At 36.0% G+C, this 22,745-nt stretch overlaps 1 protein-coding gene across 1 annotated transcript in view; it reads right to left on the minus strand.

Annotated features, from left to right (window-relative positions):
• The window catches only part of GBE1 (1,4-alpha-glucan branching enzyme 1), a 171,150-nt gene that overhangs the window by 71,571 nt on the left and 76,834 nt on the right, over positions 1 to 22,745 (minus strand). Inside the window, exons 8-10 of the mRNA XM_067299853.1 lie at positions 4,845 to 4,960; positions 4,468 to 4,595; positions 209 to 307 (exon numbers count right to left, since the gene is read on the minus strand). Of these exons, the coding sequence (XP_067155954.1) occupies positions 209 to 307; positions 4,468 to 4,595; positions 4,845 to 4,960 (343 nt within the window). The remainder of the gene's footprint in view (positions 1 to 208; positions 308 to 4,467; positions 4,596 to 4,844; positions 4,961 to 22,745) is intronic.

The raw sequence follows: 22,745 nt of genomic DNA on the forward strand, positions 1-22,745 counted from the left end.
GGAAATAACCTAAGACATATCTACAGCTCTCATTTCAGCTACTAACATCTGTGCTTTAGCCTGTTAGAATTTATTTTGATAGTACCTTAACAGATAAGAGAGAGAGTAAAATTTGTCTGTAAAATTCAGAAAAGTGTATTTGTGCATGTGCAGACACAGAAACACATTACTTCAAGAGTACAACATATTTTAAAAACTGCTTTCTCACCTGTATCCACTTATCTGGAATAGCCATGGCCAGTCGATAATTAAATCCCCCTCCTCCCTCTAGAACAGGACGACAAAGAGCTGGCATTCCAGAAACATCCTTAAATAAATAAAGTGCAACATAATTTGGTTATTATTGCAAGTATTAGTTCAGATTTTCCACCATGCAGTAGTACTTCTATATAAATATTCTCTAAACAGCTTCATAGATTGACATGGGATGTAGGAACAAAATCAGTGGATGTTTGATACACTCCTTTTTATATCCACACTTGCTATCTGAATGAAGAAGTTACAGAGAAGTATAACTATTTTTCTCACCAAATACTCTACTGTAAGGAATTTTATTAGAAAATATGTTTGAGGGGAAAAAGACCTCAGCATATATCAGTTGAGGCAGAATTTGAAATAATTAGATCTCTTGAGCTCCAAGTAATCAATAAAAGGTAGTCAAAAAAAGACAAATTAAACCTTCATTTTGTTTATTGCTATTTTACATAAAGAACTGCATAAAAATAAAAGGTTGAATAAAGTCCAGTAAGGAAGAAAGACACAAACTTTACTCTTTTTCTAAATGCACAATAAGGAAGCTATTGATTCAGTTAGCCCTGAGAAGTGAGATACCCTTATCGCATAAATCTCTCCTTCACATTGATACAGGCTGATCATTCCTAATTCAAAGTTCTTAAAATAAATGTTCAATTCACCATACAGTTAGACACTTATGTCACATAGCATTCTTTCTTCTAAATTTGATTTATCTATGTAGAAAAAACAAATTCCCATGTACCTGTAAAATATCTATCAGTACTCAGTTTTATTATGTGAAACAGAAGTCATTTGGTCACAGTGTTTATGGATTAAATACACTTTTGTCTACACAATAAAATTAGTGGAATTAAATTTTGATGAAAACTAAGGTTTAGTTAGAAAATTCATTCCAGTGTGCTGGATTCAATCTAGTTTTCAATTCAATTGCTGCATTTGACTAGGTCTAGATGCAACAGGTCCCCAAGCAGAAAGCTTCAAACAAAACATTCATTCCCTGCAAAGTGCATGCTAACAACTAAATGACTGGACCTTGCAAGTACTCTTCATAGTGAAAAAATATTTTTCACTTACAATTATGTATTATACATATACCCTATGTTGACCTAGGGGAGGAAGCAGAATGCTCCCTCATCAAGTTTTTGGATGACATACTGGGGGGTGGACTCCAAACACCTGAGTGCAGGGCTGCCATGCAGGGGGACCTCAACTGGTGGAGGAACACACCAACAGGAACCTCATCAAGTTCAACAAGGACATTACCAAATCCTGCACCTGGACTGGACTAACACCTGGCATCAGCAATGGCTGGGGACTGTGAGGCTGGGGAGCAACTCTGCTGGAAAGGCCCTCGGGCTCTGGGCAGCAAGCAAGCTGAGCATGAGCCAGCAGCCTGCCCTGGCAGCAAAGAGGCCAGCAGTGTCCTGGCTGGTATGAATGGCATAGTCAGGGGATCAAGGGAAGGGATTATTCCCCTTAACTCAGCACACACTAGACCACACAGAATAACTACATCCACTTTTTGGCCACCCAGTACAAGAAAGGCACTGACAAACTGAAGCCAGTTCAGCAAAGGGCCACCAAGATGGTCGGGGCTGGAGCACTTTCCCCATGAGAGGAGACTGGAGGACTGGGACTTGTTCAGCTTAAGAAAGAGATGACCTTGGTGTGGGGGACAGCTGACAGCAACCAATACCTAAGAGGAGGTTACTGAGAAGAACAAGAGATAGTAGCCATAAATTGATAAAGAGAAGGGGATATTAAGGGCGGGGGAAAAATCACTGTGACATTAATTAAGTACTGGAGCAGGTTGCCCAGAGAGGCTGTGGGATATCTGTACTTGGAGGTTTTCAAGACCAAATTGACAAAGTCCTGAGGAACCTGGTATGAGTTCAGTGTTGACCTTGCTTTGAGCAAGAGGTTAGACTAAGATGATCCAAGTTCCCTTCCAACATAAATGCATTTATGATTTCTTTTGGAGTATTTATTTATATTTAGGTATTTTCCACACAGTTTTACCCTTTCAAATTACTGAAGAAAATTAATAGCAAAGTATGGGAGTATCCATATTGAAAGAAAGTACAGAAGCCTTGAAAGTGTAAAATAGGCTGTCGGAGAAATTTCTGCATTAACACAGTGTTTTCCACAATATTGGGTCTCCTCCCGTAGACACGTTCTTACCAAGGTGAAGATGACTAGAGATTCCATGCAGTAGACCTCAAAGTTTAATGAGGTGGAATTTCTTTTAAAACATTTATTTATCAGGAAAGGTTCAGAAAAGTTCAACAGCCCTCCTAAATCAGTCCGAAATAATAAAACCAGGACTAATGCCCACCCAGATATACAGGACAAGAAGATATGAAATAAAACCTTTCAATGTGATGCTATGATGCCTACATGGCCAAAGGAAAGTTTTTGAGATTTAAGTAGCTTTCATCTACTTTATCCACAAGTTTGAAAGCCAGATTTTTGAGATGTAAAATACCAAGTAAAACATTTAATAATACCCATCTATTTCTAAAGTTTACCTGAACACTAAAAATTAATATTAGTTTGTTCAATATATTTTCCCCCAAAATGCAAACAGCCAAAGCCCAAACTTTTCTTCAGACTCGAGTTTCTCTTCAACATGGGCTGCATGTAAAAAACGAAATGACAGCAGAAGGGTATTTTTTGCTTTTTTGTTTTAAAACCTTCAGGCATAATGTAATTTACTTATTAACATTTGTTCTAATTATACAAATTTTTAATCACAGCTTTATTTGAAAGGCCAAATGAAAAATAAGCATATAGTCACTAATATCTAAAGACTTGGAAATTACTAAAGCAGTAAATAATAGAATATTAAAAATCTGCAAAAATTATCAATCAGTAATTAAAGAATACATTATAGTAAGACAAAAAACATTTTTCTCCTATGGCACTCATTCCATTGTCATTATAGGCAATCAAAAATTCATCACAGCTATTTATAATTTTCAATTATATCAACAGTTTCTTCCTTTGAAATTCTCTTTCTACCACAAAGCATGTTGATCAATTCTGTACTTTGTATAGACACTCCCCACAGTAAGAAAAACGACATATTGAAACAGATATAGTTTTCAATTTAAGTAAGAAAAACTGAAGACGTATCTAAAGAGAGACTTTTAGGCCAGGTAATACGAGCAGACTGAACTCAAAATTTCATTGGTAGGAAGGCAAATATTCTAAGATTCCCTAAATAATGAACAAGTTTCACTTGAAATAAGCCTACAGATCAATAAAACCATCTCAGATTTATTTATCAGTAATTGCTTACCAGCTGCTACTTTTAATACCTTGTCATTAAGCTTTTAGTAGTGTTTGTCTATAATTAACTTTGCCATACATATCAAATGAAGTTAGCACTATTTTGTTTTCTGAAGATGAAATTGGAACTCTTAAATAATACAAAAAGCTTTAATAAAAGTCTGTATACTCCCTAATGATATCAGATAGATGCAACTTTTTTTTTTTAATGAAAATAAACATTTTAATATAACAAAAATCCTCAAGGTTTACTTGTTCTCTTTTAGATAAGAGAGATAAAACACATCAGCAAAAAAGTACCTATTAATAGAACTTTAATGGTTCAGAGTTTTATATTATAGGAAATTCTGCACACCAACAATAACTTTTTTCAGAGAAAAAACAGTTTAATTGACCTTAAGCTACTTAAATACAGCCTATTTACTTCTTTAGAAACATGGGGAAATTTAATACTAAATATAAATTAGCATACACATTCAACATTTATTAATTTATCACATTTATTATAAAGGGGAATTGTCAATTATGCCACTATAATTCAAAATATGCAAAACAGCACAGGGGCTCTTAATTTTTAGTACCATGAATCGCTAGTGACAAATAGCAATCACGCAACAGCAATGAACTAATAAAAAACAAACCTTATTACACATTCAAAGGGGGGGGGGGGGGAAGAAAATAAAAGAAAAGAAATCCCACAATGTTTAATGATCCATTAACTCAGAGAAAATCCCCAAAGTGCATATTTCAATTGTTTTCCATCCCCCCACCCAGAGGCAAAGACTGTCCACTAATTAAAATTTATCAGCTCATGTCACTCCTTGAGTACCTGAAGTGTGACTAATAATTATCAGGAAATATGCATCCCAAAGAAAACTGATCAATATTAATGTCATTGAGTATGACAAGTTCTGATTTTACCTCTGCTATGGTTATGCATTCTGGATGCAATAAATTAATCATGTAGTTGGCCAGCATTAGATAACACAAAGCATCTTCATCCACATGTAGGCCAAAATATTCATTGTAATCTCCACTGAATCCTGTGCCTAATAAGACAAGAAATTTAAAGGACATGGTAACTTTCTTATTTTAAAACAAGGATATTTTGCAATTATGCAATTTTATAAGCACCAAATTTTTTTACTCCTAATTTCTAATCTATCCACGTAGTAGCACAACAAAATATTAGCAAATCTGACAAATTCTTGGAGCATTCAGTTAATTTTTGTATTACCACTTCTACAGCAATAGAGCTCCAACAGGACTGCTTAAATTAACTTGCTTAAATTACTTACCAATCCCATGATTATGATACAACATAGATGTAACACCATCAAACCGGAAGCCATCAAAGCCATAGTCTTCTATCCACATTCTCAAATTAGACAGAAGGAATCTCAGAACTTCCCAGCTGAAATAACGTGAACATTTTGTAAGCTTTAGAAACCTTGGAATCACCTAGATTTCCTTATACAATATGTTTCCCACTTGCATACACACTAGTTATACTAGACATTTTACCATTTCAATGATTGTCTTTTCCCCCCATTTTTCTCTGGCATTTTCCTAAAAACTTCAAGTCTTCCTTGAAACTCTGTCCCCTACTGCATTTAATTTTAAGATGGAAGATGTTATTTTGGAAAAAAAAGTTATCAAGTATCTATATAGACATTCATGCTAACATTTTAACACAGATATTATGTTTTACTATATATATTTGTCACATTACATTTGCCTCTCTAAACATGACTATATTCTGTGGGAAAAGATCTTATAGAAATAAAATGGAAATAATAATAGGCAAGAGTTAGTCACTAGTATTTCATATATTTATAGCAATTTCTAGTCCTAATAAAAGATTAAAAGCTTTTATTTCTTTATTTAAAAATCATATGTCACCAGTAGATACCTAGCACCACATCACCCATTGTATTACAAAACTCATTTACAGTGCTAACCAACTAATGAAAGTTGAAGAGGTATTTCTTGCAATCAAGAACAATGGGAATGGGGTATAAAATACACAAAATAAAGAGCAGGCATGAAATAACAAATATAAAAGGGTTTCCAAAGCAAGTAAGCACTTACAGGCATTTGTGAACAAAACTCATGTCAAAGAGATAAATAGATATAAAACAGATTTCCTGAACTCCAAATCCTCTCATTACTCAGAATACATCTCAGGAGCTTTGTACCTTGCTCCTACCATCCATCCCTTGTGCTACGACACTCTTTCTCTGGAGTCCTTGGCACAGGCTGCTCTAGGTGCACCTCTTTCTCTGCAAGGGAAGCCTCCAAACAGCTCCCCCGCCTGAAGCAACTTTACACAGGGTTTTGAAACTTTTCTTTCTTGCCCAAATGTCTTCAACCCTTACCAATTTCAGGATTTAGATCAATTTCCCGACATAGCGCCGCTACAGTCCTACTTTCTACCAACTTTGCGGTCAGAGAGAAACACACTTTAGGCAGAAGCATGCATGGCAGGCCCCCTCTGAGGGGTAAGAAGGGCAAGATGAGCACATTAGTCAACATTACTAATATAATTCAGCTGTGCACTTGTTGGCAGCAACCAGCAAAAAAGACCCTTTGAACATTTCACTCTGTTTAACAGCCTTCAGGGGCCGTGCACTCAAGAGGCAACTACGACACACGGAATAAACGCAGCTTTGACGAAACAAGCCTCCCACCATCCTTCCTCCCAGAAACCTCCTCATATGAAAGGTGCTTTAAAACTGGAGCGAATGGTATTAAATGAAGGCATGGGGACACACTACGAAGTACAACAGCTGGTAAAATCCTGACCTCACCAATTGGTCAATTCCTATTTACTTCACTGGGATTAGAATATTTCTTCTTGCCTATGCATGTACTGCGCACGCATATACCTGTGCATATAAAGACAGAAACATTACCAAATCAAAACTTACAAAGTTGAAATGCCAATTGATGTATTGTCTCAATTCAATATACCTTTTTTAGGTATGCATTACATGATAACTTTTTTTTCTCTGAATCATCCAGTTGACAAAATAACCCAAACTAGGGATATTTAGGTAGCCTGTCCACTGAATCTCTCTAATATAGTTATTATTCTGAGGTGAGATGATTTGCAATGAATGACCAATAAGAAAGATAATGCTCCAATGCTGAAAGCACATGAAAGCTATCAAAATTCCTGTGAACTGGCAAGCTGGTCACTTAAAACACAACTTTTCACAAATGCTTGCTGTGTCTTTTTCTGACTCAGCATCAGATTTGTCAAAATGCGGTAATCTCAATACTGTGAGCAAAGTCAGCAGTAGCTGTACTGTGACAAAAATAATCCCGCACGTGATTAAGGTGATGTTATATATAAAAGAAAAAAGGAGATTAATTGCCACAAGCACGAGCCAGACTTAAAAATTACTTTTTCTCATTACAGAGTGCTTAACTTTATAACCTTAAAGTTCTTAAGATGGTAAGATGATTTGTTCATTTGCAAAATACATAAAGAAGTCCCAAGATTGGTAGTAAATATTATTATTTTCAAAAGGGTTGTCACCAAAGAATGATCTTTGGAAAAAGATGGAGTACCAGTATGAAAATAAAATTGCAATGGCTTCAGCATGGGCAAGTGACTACAGATAAGAATAAACAACACTAATTTGAACCAAAGGTTTAGCTAGACAGTTGTTGAGATCAAAAACCTGAGTAGGGATGGCAGATGTTTTCCAAACACCTGAATGGGGATGAGAGAGAAAAAACTGCATATTAAAATAATTAAATAATAGATTTTAGCTATGATTCTAGTCTGAACTTGGAAAAATTCAGAGTTTTAAGATAGTTTCTAGGAAGAATAGCATATCTTAGCAACCATATTGTCCTCTAAAGAGGTAACGACACAGCTTCAAAACAAGAGCCAACAACAAGAATAACTTCTTTTGAAACATGAAAACCACACAAATCATGTTGAGGATCAGGATTTCATCCAAGTAAATTTGTTTGCAGGAGCAGTAGCGTTAAAAACAGAAGCTGACAGAAAGAGCCGGTAACCTTGCAGAATTCCAGCAGAGGCTGAAATCATACCGCAATGGAAATATATCCACCATACAAGCAATAACTCAAACATTTCTAAAAGAAGTAGATTTTCATAATTTTACAGACAGATATGGAAACAGGACAGCATTCATTAAGAATGTAATTTCTTTTGGGCAAAAGCCATATCTTAAATCATATCCTAACAGTCTCTCATATTTTTGCATACCATAAAATTGAGGGAGAGTTTTTTCTTTGCATGCATGATTTAAGAGAGGAAAATATATGCTGTATAATCATTAAGGAACAGAATGATTTATACTGTAAGAAATTTAAATAATTCAGAATTCACTCGAAGGACATCATTCAAAACAAAGAATGTCTTTGGAGAGAAGTCTTGGGTCCCCCGACTTCGGGCCAATAGCTCACACATTTTCCACTGAGAAGTCTGTTTTTAAAGTGAAATGAGCACATCTAGCTAGATGACCTGGTTTCACAAGGTGATAAGGAATTTAACAACTTTCCTACAGTAAGTCAGCAGAAAACCTATAAAACTGCTCATAAGTGACCACCATTATTTACTTTTTTTCCTTCTGAACTAATAAAAAGGCAAAATAAATGATCGGCTGTAAGAATCTTAAATTCCAATCCATGACAAATATGAAATATTTGACTGGAAGTTAATAATAAATTTAAACCAGTTAAACTCTGTCATGATGGGCAAAAGCAGAATATTGGGTGCAACTAAAACATTTCGAAGGTGCAACGTGAATCATACTCATGTTGACATTCGAGAACTGTATTTATCATTATGCATTGTAGAAAATGTGTGGAACTGCTGACAAGATAAGAATCTAAACATTTATGATGATTTACCTGTCTTTGATTCTTAGTGTATAATTAACACACAGTAGCACTGAATTGTTGAAATGTTAAGCTCCTTTTGGAAATTCAGCAGTTGACTGGCTCATATTCCACCAGTGAATTGCTACAAATAATAATAAAAAATTGGCACTCAGTCTAATAATGTTAATTTGCAGTAAATCTGATTAAGTTATATTTTGTGAACCAGGTATATGCAACACGTTCAGGTCTGATACTGAGAAATGTTTTCCTCTCTGTTAATCAGCATGAACCATTTCATCTGTTATTTAGAGACACTTTGTTTAGAGTGATACAAAGGGTAACAACTTTAATCCTATCTGGAAGAGGTAAAAAAAACAAAAAACAAAAACAAACAAAAACAACCCCCCAAAACCACACACACAAAAAGAATAAACCATCTGTATTATCTGTATTTCCACCTCTTTCATTTAGATGGAGAAGTGATTGCTCGCTATCCTCTACGTGCTACTGGCGCCAAGATCCCAAGTTATCTGTAGCCACAAGGGATCCAGAGGTAAAAGTGCCCCAGGTGCTGACTTTTTAGCCAAGGCACAAGTCTCACTAACACGGCTATGCTACTTTTGATACCTGAACTCAGAATTACATACAATGCAATTCTATGTGAACATATACATCTCTACATCATTCAGCAGAACATGATATAGATGTGCACAGATCAAACAGAGCCGGCACCTGCTACAGAGCACAAACCAAGCAGCATTTCTATCTCTGAAATGAACTGTGCCAAAAATGAACAGGAAAAAAAAGAGCTATTCTCCTGGGGCACACTATAAGCTGTAAGCAGAAGGGGTCAGTAGCAACATGTCACTTCCACCATATCAATTCCAAGAAGAGAGATAAGCAGGAAGAAACTTTCTTCACAGTATCAACCACAGAAGCACAATTGTCAAGCATTACTTTTTCCAGATTTGGGATCTATGGGAGTGCATTGCCTGTCTGAGCTCAGTACAGGCAGAAAGGGAACATACTATTTTATTGCTGCACTGTTAAGCTTGCCCACATTTCAGAATTAATAATCAGACACGCAAGATAGTTTTTAAGGAAAAAAAGCTTACCGTAAAATAAAGAATACTAATTACTCTTATTGGACAGATATCATTAGTATCTGTGAGAAGTTACAGGAGACTAAAGCTCTCACGCACTAAATACACAAAATTTTTAAATAAACACAAGATAATTGATGAAAATCCTGAAAACGTAGTAGTATAAAGAGCTTCTACAGTACAGCTTCCAGCTGCAGGAGGCATTTAGCCAGTAAAAGTTTTCAGAACAGATGCAACATTCTTGCAATATTCTTGAACTGTTCTTCAAGTACCACAGTATTCTGGATATCAGTAAAATAAATTAATATGATCAAACTCATATTAACACCTCCACTATAAACCACCAACCCAAGGAACAGTCACATTTCCCTTGATCAGGGTTCAAGTTGTTGTACTGTGAAGGTGAGTTGAGGGCCAAGACAGAACTTAAAAGTTACATGCATTATTTGGAAACTACTCATTCATGCCTACCACAGGATGAGGCATGAAACTAATATCTTCAATAGTAGTAGATCTTTATTCACATGAAAGGTTGGAACGATGTCACCTGTGTTGCATGGATTCTAACTACACTTTCCTCAAACCAAAAACTGGAGAAATTCTCTACTAGGTGTGACTACCTGTGGTTGGTATTCTGCCTCCAGCAATGGCCAATTTGAAATGTTTGAGGGACTTCAAGAACAGGGCAAGCCATAGGGACAGTTCACAATTCTCTCTCAGCCTCCCACTGCTACTGGCTCAAGGACTTCCTTAACTGGGAGCTCGGACTATTAAAAGAGCTAAAGATACATCTCTTCCAGCCATATCAGTAGTAAAAGTAGTCCCTTTTCTTCCCCTGAAGCCTCTGAATTTAAGATAAATAATAGCTCTAGATCTATCCCCACAAGCTTTTTTTTACCTCTGTTATCAAGTATCTTGATTACTACCCCACCATCTTTTCCTTCCCCACTTCCTGCCTATGATCAGCTGCTAGTTATCACTTTACCTCTGAGTTTTTGTTTGTTTTAAAGAGAAATGGATCCATATCATGATCTTTCTGTTTCACTCAATTAGATTATGCTCACATTGCTACCTGCATAGAATTCACAATTTTAGAAGTAGACAATTTATCCTCTGAGGTACAGCAAAGATGTTGACAGTGTCAAAAGACTTGTAACCTTTCATCTTTGCTTTGCAAAGCAGCTTTATCTTTTAAATAACACTTCAAATAAAAAAAGCAGTACATTAAATAACACAAGTGACTGTACATTATATCTCTTTCAGAGTTTATCTTCACTTAAGGTCCAATACGACCCCAAAAGAGTAAAAGAAAAAAAAAATTGTCTCAATCTCTAATTAGATGGCTTAAACTACAGATTTCACGGCCAGCTTCTGTTCCAGCTAACGCAAAGTCCTCGCTTAGAAAATTTTGATTGACATTGCAAGCTCTTGGGACCCAGCTGGAGAACAAACAGAACACGCTACTGAAAAAGAACGCACACAGGTCACTGCAGGTGGATAATAGATTTTGAAGAACCACAGCTGCTTTTCAATATTGCTATGCTATTGTAATAGAAACCCTAAAACCTGCTCAGGTTCATGCATGAGTAAGCAGCACTCTGATGTTAGTAACAGAAAGAGACCTATGTTAGGGACACATGAACAGAAAAGCCAAGCTCTATGCTGAGATCTGGAAGGATCCAGACTATAAATAAATGAATGAGTGAATAAATATAACACTATTGAAATATTTATTCAGACATTTGAAATCACAAAAGATAAACCAAGTGGATTACTAAGAGGCAGGCATTTGAAAGCATACTAAATCTTAACCTTCAGATGTACAAGGACAGCACCACACTGAGGCAATCCTAGATTACTTGACTTGCTAAACATTATCCCATTTGTGTCTGTCCTAGATCATCACCTTACTATTGAATCTTGAGAAAGTTAGGGCTCTGCACCAAAACAAGCAAGGCTAAGCTGGTCTGAACTACATAAACCTCCCCTGAGGCCAGAAGGGAACACAGTGAGTGTTTTGAAAGTTGAAAACACTGGATGAGAAGTTAGGATAGGGTCTCATGATGACCTTGTGATTGTTAAAGTATAAAATTTCCTGAATTCTCCCAGTCAGTACTGTGGCCCTCAGGAATGTTTTGTTAACGGAACAACATTGAAAAAAAGCCAGCCAGCCATCATGGACTTAACGCAACAGACCAACAGGAAGGAACGCATCATTCCTAAGCAATCTTGTCACAGTGAGATGACAAAACAACACACAAAATGGTTGTGACCTATTGTTAACAGTCCCTCTCAGCCTGTTTATGCTTAGGTATTTCAGAGTCTCATTCCCAATATTAAGTCTACCAGCTGTAAGAGCAGCACTGGAGCTAACAAAACCCACCACTTAAGATCAATGTCTACAAAACCTTCAGGTGTACAGTGATTGGCATCGCTAAGCCAGATAGCAATTGCCACCAGGAAGTACAAATCCCACTGAACAGCAGTGCAAAATGTCAGGGCTTTTTACTTTGTTTTTGTCTTCAACATAAAATGGTGCTTAAAGCTGGTAATGGTCACTGATACCACTTTACCAGCAGGAGCTGAGCTTCTGATGAATTACTCGGGAAGTAACTCTCTTGATTAGAGTAGCTGCCATTATGTAGTTGATTCTCAGAAGAGTAAAGTTTCCTAATGCCTTGAGTTTAGGGTAAACAATATTGCAGCTTTTTACAGGAGAAGGCAGATGCAAATATTATCAGATTTGAGTAAACCATATAGATTTGTAGGGAAGAAATATTCTATTTTTCCATCTTCCAGGATGTTCTTAGGTCTTCTTGAGCAATGCTGTTCAGGCAGGTACTTTTCCCCTAGTAAGTGCCTCTCAATTAAAGTAAGAATCATATCAAGTTGAGATGAAAAATAGATACTCCTGTATTGTAGGAGTAAAAGATCTTTCATCACAGCCACTTTCTCTCAGTTATTTTGATTTTTTTTTTCCTCTCCAGAGGGATATAGAACTTTGAAAAGCAAAGACAGGAAAAAATTGCTTTTCCTATGTTTTTACAGGACTTTATTGCATTAATTATTTGAAGAATATGAGAGAGGTAACAACGCTAAAATAAAACCCAACATGTGCTCGTAAAATAACTGTGCTAACAGAGCTCCTGTAAATTGAAGGGACAAGGTATTCCAAGGTTTTGCCTCCTAGCCATGAGCAGTAAAAATGAACTAAGAGGAGGCTGAGCCCCTCCATTCCTTAGAATTCAGGCTGGAGAAATACAGGAATCTTACAGATATACCCAGATTATGTTTGCTGTGCATGGGTATAAAGTAATGAAAAATAAGGTTTTATTTTTAGCCAAAGAAATTCAGGATTTATTTATGCTATCATGATTATAAAGCCAATGATGATATAATATTACAAGACTAATAAAATGAGTCTGAGAGACTAGAAGTTTCTCATAATGGTTTAAAATAATGGATGCTTTTATCAATATTTCTGACAGAAGACATCTTTCTTTAGGTGTCAACATCCCCATTCTTTCAGTTAAAATGGAAAAAGATCAAAAGTACCTCAGAACTTCAAGACTGTCTTTCAGAAAACCCTACCTAAACATTTAAATAGGACCAAGAAAAGTCATCAGTGTGAAAGAAGGTTTATTTGTAAATTTGGAAGCATTTGTAGAGGAAAGAACTGAAGTCCTTTCACAAACTGTATCACACCAGTTAGCATCAGGCAAAATACAAGTTAGTACTGACAAATTAATTGCAAATAGTATTTCACAAGTATCTGTGACTGTGTCTATACTACTCTTTTTACGGACAAAACTCTGATTCTACATAAGACACTGACATAATATGTGTGTGTATACATACACACACACACGTGCGTGTATGTATATGTGTGTATACATATGTAACACTATGGGGGGAAGGCACAGACCTAAGGGTGTTTTTGTTTACCATATATTTTGTAACACTCAATCAAATTCTTACTTCAGGGGTGATAGTTCAAAAAGTCACAAGAAGAAAAATATAGAACAAACAGTACAAAGCTTCTTAATTAAGAAACACTAATATATTGCATTACATTCAGTAAAATTAATAATTAATGAGCAAGTTGTTTTTCACAACTCAAGATATAACTAATTGTTATTTTACATAGTCTGAAGCTGTAACCTGAGATTCTGAGAAAAGTGAACAAATAAAAATTAAAAAAATAAAATCACCAAAATAACTCAATTTCCTGGTTCAAATATAGTTAAAATATAATGAAAAAAATCTATAGCTAAGAATAAAGAAGAACAGCAGCTTTGAAGATACAGAGGATTTTCCATTCCATTCTTCCAATCAGTATTCCCGAGTTCTGTATCAGACAATACCTCGTCTGGAAGCATTAATGCTGAGCCCCATAAGTTCAGTGTTTTGCAGGGAGAAGACTCCTTCATTCACTATGTTGTAGACAATATAATACCAATACACATTTATTAAACTTGCTACATAGTCATTACTTAGGGAAAATAATTTCTTAAAAACAGGCATATCCTTTACTCAAATAAAAGCAGTAATTCTGAAGTCCCTAACGAGGTACGTACAGATTCTATTCCTCTAAAATTTAGCCTTCATCTGTTCACTGAAGCAGCACTATACAAATCAGCTTGCAGCTATTTGCACAAATGATCTCTCCTAAAACAGCTAATGTGCATCCATGTAATTTTCCATACATCTTAAGTTACATTCTAATTAATACCTGGACCTGAATACCTTTTCTTCCGCAAAAGAAGGAAAGTATAGATCCTAAATCCAACTCCAAAGCTAGAAAGCAGGCCTATCTGTAATATGAACTATTACAATAGGTTATCTCCCACACTATTATTTATTAGTGTAAAAATCTGGATATACTTCTCCTTGGTTTAGGAAAAAGTCTTGCAGAAGACTGGGAGAAGAAACACTACTTAACCGTTTTAGAGGTTAATATGAGGTTCAACATAAGAAAAAGGGCAGACCAACAAGATTTAACTTTTTTTTTTAAGCAAATGGTATTTCTCACAAGTATAATCCATACCTCAGATATCTTCAACCCATTTAAAAGTACCACAATTTGTTTTCAAATAGATAGCCAACACAAAAGTACATACAGATAGAGAAGAGCTTCTAAGGCAAAGACACCAGCAAGGAAAATGAATGAATTCCAGGGTGAACTTCCTATCTAATCACCTGAATATTTTTTTCTTTTACTAAAGGTAAATATACTCATATATTACAAGGGTAATATATAAGAAAAGAGTATCATAGCCTCATTCCCACATCTGAAAATAAATCTCAAGAACTATATTACTCTTACTGTTCACAAGTATCAAAACAGAAGTAATCAGATTCATCCCATTTATATAACTTTGGCAGAGACATTAAAAACATGTCTCTCTGGAGTGTCTTAAAATCAAATTGATGATCACACTATGAAGATGGAAAGACCTTACAAGTATGTTTCTTGGCAGTCTTGGAATATAATGTATAAACAGTTTGCTACTCAAATCAGTGATGGTTTGTGGTGCTCTCCCCATCTTTTGTCATAGACAATGGGATGAGAAGGTGCTTTGAGTGCACGCTATTATTAGGCCATACACTTTCCTTTTACAGCTGGAACTTTACAAAGGGAAAGCACCAGAAATGCACCTTTTTTTTCCTTCACTGTACTGGAGTTGCTGTCTTGCTCAAAATCCCAGAATATGGGGACTGAGGAACTAAAGAACCAAAATGAAAGATGGCTGGGGAACAAACTCAGCAACATGTTTCCTATTAAACACCACCACCACACAATCTTCTTTATTTCAAGATAAATGCAAGCACTAGCAAGAAGCTTTAAAAAACTACCAGTATTTTCTAGATGTATCTACCTTTTTTTCCCCCCTCCCTGAAAAGCAGGGGACACTTGCACTGCAGACCTAGTTGACAAAAAGGTAGCTGAAGCTAACTGAAACAGCTCTTTAGTGCAATCTAGTGTTTTTAAAGGTTAAAGTTATTGAGACCAAACTAAGTTATTTGACTCAAATGACAGACCTAAAGGTTTTGCAAAGATATGCTCCTCTTCTTTCATATATGAAGCAGAGAGAGAGAGTGAGCAGAGAGAGAGAGTGTTTACTCTGAAAGAGGATCCTGACATATACTGGAAGGCTAAGGCGGCAGTCTCTTCATTCTATTCCTGAGAATTTAAAACAGAAAAGAAGGAAAAGAAAAGTTCAGTGGTGTAGTGCTGGATGAAGAATTTGTGGACGACTACTATAGTATTTAGGAAGATTTTGAAATACTTAAAAAGAACGTTAAAGTTTAAAGAACCAGATTTCTTTTAAACCTTAAAAAGACTAATCCATACTCCAATATTTCTTAAAACACACTAAATGATTCTGATGATAATAATTTTTTAAACAGACGCCATTTCCAAATTAGTTTTTTGAAGAAAAAAAAAAAAAGAAAATGCTGTAAAAGAAAAGGCCAGCTATGATATAGATCCACTCCATATCATTACTTTAAAAGTGCTGACAGCATATATAACAGCATCTAATCTAATATTCTCTAAAACTCATCATAAATCTTTAAAAGGAAACACTTTTCAAATGTTGCATTGTATTTGCGCTGTCATTTCAATATGAGCTCTCCCTCTATCCTTCACCATTCAAAATTGCAACATTCTGGAAACATAGTGTGTTCTTTACTGAGGTCTACAATACTGCTGCTGTGTAGATGAATGGTCCCAAGAGTCTTATTCAGGAGTTTGTTACGGATTCTTTATTCCATTCACTCAGTCTTATTTTGAATAGGTATTTATATTAATAAGGGCATAGAAGAAGTGTGGATGGAGATTTTGAAGCCTTACCTTAGCTCTGACAAAGACAAACATACATTAGGTGAATAAGGATAGACAGTCTAACATTTTGTCTAGAGAAAATTAAAGATAATATAAGTTAATCATTTCTCCATTTTACAGGTGCTCCCAAAGTCACTGTTATTGACCCAGGGGACACACTGCTGTGTCCCCTTAGCAGCTGACTTCTCTAAAGCTCTAGTAAAGGCAATGGAGAGAAAGACCAAAGATGCACCGTGAGAACTCCACTCAATACTGGAGCGCCAGTTGTCTGTGCATCTAATTCCAGATCCATGCAGCTGTACCTAACACACACACAGAAACATACAACAGTTGGAAAGACTGAGTTATAGTTACCTAAAAACTGTTTAAATGAGATTTACACACAAAAAGGCACATTTTGTTAGGCAGCTGCCAGATCTGGGTTCATCGCAGCAAAAGGCAAGTGCAAGATCCTGACGCATGAGTCAGGAGATCATTTTCTTTTCTCTGCACTTCTCAGTTTTCAGATGCTTAACGTTTAATCAATGTTTTGGAAAGATCCATGGGTTTAATTTAGCAGTTCAAACTCTCCATTAATTATCTGTTTTCTTTTGCCAATGAATTATACATGTTTATGAATATTAGCCACATAACTTTACCAAAATGTCATCTGCACAAAAATAAAAAAAAACCTCCCCTAAAAAGAAATACGACTATATATAGGTTTATTGCATCTAGTAAGCAGCACAGTGTTCCACACTAATTTTTCAGCTTAGTCCTACCTATACCTGGTGGAGTAAACTAAAGAATATCAAAAACTACATTCAGTTATTTGCCTTAAAAATTAAAGTAATAACTCAAGTATTACTCAGTAAAGGTTATGTCCTAAGAAATACGAATATAAAAATAGCCTTAGAGGCACAGCAGGCATGCACTTAATCTAATGAAATTTAACATTCTTGATACTTTTTTCTCCCTCAGAGGGCTTCCCTAAGTAAATAGGAAAAAGAAAATATAAGTACTGAAGACAATTATCTGTAGTTTTAACAGGGCCTCCAGAACACACACACATTTTAAAATAAGGAACATCTCAAAAATAAAAAGCCTTCAGAAGTGCTGATAATAAGTATGTAGATTTCAACTATAATTTGGATAACATTAGCACCTGAACCACATGTTCTACACAATATATACACTAAAAGGAAGCTTTGAGAACTTTTTATAAACATTTAAAAATTATTTTCCTCCCAAAGTACTTTTCTTAATATTAAATTTATTGACATAATCAACCCCGCAAATTAACAAGCAAAATTTGTTGTTCTGAAGCATGCAACTACATCAGCAAGCCAGGGCATTTTTGAAATATACCATTCAAATTTCTGCAATCTAAATTAAACACCTACAACTTAATGCGATGCACAACTTCCATAACATTTCAAACATTTCTAAGTAGTTTACTGTTCAACACTAGGTCCACTTTTAATTAAGCCTAACTGCTCTTAAATTGACCATTATTCCAAGTCTTCCCAACGGGCAACGGCACAAACTGAAACACAGGCAGTTCCATCTGAACATGAGGAAAAACTTCTTCACTGTGAGGGTGACAGAGCACTGGAACAGGTTGCCCAGAGAGGTGGTGGAGTCTCCTTCTCTGGAGATATTCAAAACGTGCCTGGATGCAATCCTGTGCAATGTGCTCTAGGTGACCCTGCTTGAGCAGGGGGGTTGCACTAGATGATCTCCAGAGGTCCCTTCCAACCTCAGCGATTCTGTGATTCTGTGATTCCCCAGAAAAAAGGACCAGAGCTAGGAAAAAGAGGACCAATGAACAGCAAAACATTTAAAAAGTGAAGAAATAGAACTGTTCACTCTAAGGCACTAGATTTAAAGGGGGAGAGAGAGGGGAAAGAGTTTAAGATTTCCCCTTACTACTGTTGTACCTCATAAAACAGAACATTTTGGAAACTCCTCAAAAAAGCATAAAAAGCTGATGCAAGAAGTCCAGACTTCTGTTTTCAACTTTGAGAAAGTCCCAGAGCTAAATACATAAATATATCATTAAGTGTCCAGTTTTCCAAAAATTAAGTGGATCAATAATCGAGAAGTCTTTTCTATTTACAGATGCAGTGAACAATAGTTTCCATTGAACAATGGAAACTGATAACAGAAAGAATTAAGTAAAGATGTTCCACAAAAACACTAATGAAACCTTATCAATTGACTCTTCAGTGTCCATGTGCTATTAAAAGATCAACTTTTTTTTTTTTTTAAAGAGGCAATCAGCCTGAAAAGCCAAAACCAAAACATTAAACTTCAAGCAATTAATTGTGCCATCTACTTCCCCAGCTTTGAACATAGCAAAACCAATCTCATAATGAATAAATAATCACTATAATATACAGAAGTCTGAAAAGGGGGCGACCCTTGAATTTATCATCCTAGAACTTGTATTTGGCAAGAAGATACTATCTAAATATATACATATATGCACACACACACACATATATACACACTTTAGTCTTGCAGAGAATGACATACTGAACCCCTGAAGTCTCTGCTGTCTGTCTGTATTTTATTGACTAAAAGTCTACCCTTCTCTTCCTCATCACTATATTGTTGGCAGTAATGCCAGATCAGTAAATGGAGAACAAAATTTTAAGACAACTAGAAGTGTGAATGGATTGGTTATCAGTCATGATCCAGTAAAGACATTACGGGTGTCTTCTGAGATATTGACTCTACGTCCTGGACAGTAATTTACCAACCCCCCCTGAAAATTCAAGGTAAGTTCACTCTTTATAATAACATCAGCTAATACATGTCTTAGATTTCTTCCTCTCACACTTCCAGCTTGTTATCCTCAACATAAGCCACTGCGCTGGATATATTCCAAAATTCTCTTTTTAGCACCATGGGACAGAGCTCCTCAGTTACATTACAGAAACTTCAGCACGAAGGACAGAAAAGTTTGCACAATGAATCATTGCCTTTACCAAAAAAAAAAAAAAAAAAAAGCAGGGGGGGATTCTAGTGGAAGGCTCAGACTATAGAGTTTGTCTTATATCATTCCTAGAATCAGATTCAGTAAATGATTGTACAGGTAAGCAGCCATCTGGTAAAACTGATTTACACATGCATCAATCCCTATTACCTTTCAGTAAACACAAAACACAAAGCTGTTGCATTTGCACAAAACAGCACAAGAAATCTGAAGCAGAGTTAACAGTGCAAACCTATTTAATGTTAAGCATAGTGCAGTATTTCTTCATTTTGCTGCAATTGTTAAAATACAGTTCTTCAGGAATGTAATTAAAATAAGATATTAACTCATCTCACACTGTATCCACAGAATTGAAAACTTGCAAGTTTTACTGCTGTTTAGTATGCTTCATACATACTTTTTCATGTAAAAGAATTGAGAAAACAGGTTTATAATCAAACACACTCAGGTTTTTATTTCAATTTCTTCCTAGATACTATTGTTTCAGCTATACAATTTATTTCCTGAACATAAGTATATGAACAATAGGAGTATTTAAATAGATTGTTGAAGTAACTGTGTACTACATAATATGTAGCAAGATTATTATTTGAGCAGTTTCTGAAAAACTAGGTACTGACGGGCGAGTGAAGAGTTAACAGGACTGAAGTTTGTCAATTGATACGCAGAAGAACTGATAGCACAAGAGCTGACGTGCACAAAGCTGCTGAACAGAGGACTTAACAGGACTAAAGCCGTCTACCAACCGATATGCGCAAGGACTGACATGCGCAAGGCTGCAGAATGGCAGCATTAACAAGACTGAAGAAGTCTGCCACCTGGAAACCGCACGGACCCCCGGGGAGGGAAGAAGCAATACGGAGGTGTTGGGGTCTTGCCTCGCTAGCAGGGTCCCCCCAAGCAGACAAACAGACAGTCCTGTGATTGTGAAACTCGCAAAAGTCAGCAAAAGCAGTGTTTGCCCAGAGCCCCAGCCGTATAAAAAGAGACTTGGGAGCTAGGAGAGTTTGAGCAGGGACGGGAACGTGACCTGACCATCCTCTCCGGCTGGACCGTGAGTATTCCCCCCCCTCCCCTTTTCCTGGGACGCTGGGTTAAGGTAACTCCTCGAGGTTGAGAGTCCTCTCACTAGGAGAGTGCACAAGAAAGCTTTCAAGTAGGGATAAGCAGTGCTTCCAATTAATAACGCAGTAATCGACGGTTTCAGGTTATCCTTTCTAAATTAGTAACTGATGGTTTTGTGTTATCCTTCCTAAATTAGTAATCGCATTATTTTAATGGATGTTACTAATCCAAGAACTTGTGTGAAGAAATAAACATCTTTTTTATTATTATTATATTACTGTCTCAGTCGTTGCTATCGAACCTTCATAGCATGACAGCGTGACAGGTACAATATCAATTTTGAATTGATTAACAGTAATACTTTTTGTCTACTTTCCTGGTTTAAAAAAAAAAAAAGTTAAGCATCAATGTTAAAATCTTTCACAATATGAACCAATGCTTAACATATCTAATATCTTCTAAAGCCAAATTCATATGTTCCACCAAATACATATGAGAAAGATATTCTGCCAAATTGCACATTCAGTTGCATTCTGACTAATCAACTAAAAATAGATTTAAATTGTGACACTGGAAAACAGTTTCCATATCCCACTGCTTTCCATAATTTTTACAGTTCTTACATTTTCTGAGCAATCTTTCAGGTTGAGCATCAACCCCAAAAATGGTCAGGAGCCCTCAATTATTTCATAGGTTTCAGTTTAATATCCATTTTGTAGAAAATGAAATAAAGACTCTTACCTTTCAGGATAGTGATAAAAAGCCTAAAACTTAAGTAACAAACACTGAAGGTACAAACCAGAAAGAAAAGGGAGAAAAAGCAGTTGAAGTCTTTGGGAACTTGTTTTTCTCCAGTTTGGTTCATGATTTCTGATTACTCAGATTCACTAATCCTGCGATGATAGATAGCATCTAGGAATCTAATGCCAAGAGTAAATTTCAAAACAAAAAAAGCAACCTCCACTGGATGACTAGCATTGTCTGAGCCTTTCTTGCCAACTATTTCTACTATCCCTACTCAGCTTCTTGCCTCTCCCAAACATTCCCTAACAATTCGGACACTACTTTCTTCTTTAATAAATAATAATAGTAATAATAACAGAATTTCCTTGATTCTTATCTATTTTCAGATTTCTTGTTATCTATAAGATCAGCTTCATGCTTAGCAGTGTGAAAGCCTATGACATTTATTTCCTTAAGTGTCAACTTCAAGTACTTGTTTTTGAACATCTGAGCTTAATCCATCTACTCTCAGTTCCATCCATTACTATGACAGTTGCAGTAGAACCAGCTGAGTACTTTCTACATCTTTATTACAAATTCTCTAATATTTTTATGAGTTTGAACTCTAATTATCTCCAAGAGTTATTTCAACCACATATTAGTTTCAAAGACAAAGTAATTTGGGCATTTAAATAACCTTAAAGAGAACATTCATGTAAAGTTGAGTGCCTCCCTGCATTTTAGGACAGAATCAACAATGTTGTCCCATCTAAAACTGCATCTCGGTTAGTGGCTACAGCTGGCAGCAGCTTGGTTGGACACAGATGGCCACCACCTGATGCAGTAAGCTGGCCAGCTCAGTTTGGTGTTTTGACCTCCATCTTTAGTTTCCATCAACTTCCATGGACAGGAACTTAATCTTTATGCTGATTCATCAGAGGGCATTCCTCAAGAAAACACAACATCCATTTCGAAACTGAAAGTAACACAACATTAACTCCTCTGTCCCCAAACACGTACTTGAAAGTGCTTACTTGCTAACATTCACAATGATTGCTAAAATGAAAAAACAGGATTTTCACAGACATGAAAGGGCTTAAACCTAAACTTTAGGGTTTTTTTGTTTTTTTGTTTTGTTTTTTTTTAAGTACATTGGTGCCTCTACAGTCACCTTCACAAAGTCCAGTCTATTAGAGAGAGTGTGATGTGGACATGTGGAGGCCCCATCTTAATAGTCAATCTGTAATCAAAATAAATTACATATATCAACTTTGGAAAAAAAAATCTCAATACTACATCACAAGCAGCATTTTCTTTAAACTCTTAGCTGTTGAAAACCAGTCTTTGCCAGGCAACTCCAAATCCAATACCAATGCATACGATGGGGGTCTCTAAGTACAGAACTTTCCTAAAATAATTTAGTGAACACAGACTGGTAGGAAAGAGACTGAAATCAACATAACTGTAGTATTTTATGTCATGAAACATAACTTTTACCTCTGTTCCTACTGTAATTACCCTAGGATCAGTGTACTGAAAACATTTATCAATTGACCAAGAATCTAGCTTGTTGACGGCTATTTCTTTATTACCTTGAATCTATCTGGAATTCTGGCCA

Source organism: Apteryx mantelli, chromosome 1 (genome assembly GCF_036417845.1).
Source record: "Apteryx mantelli isolate bAptMan1 chromosome 1, bAptMan1.hap1, whole genome shotgun sequence".
Classification (NCBI taxonomy): Eukaryota; Metazoa; Chordata; class Aves; order Apterygiformes; family Apterygidae; genus Apteryx; species Apteryx mantelli.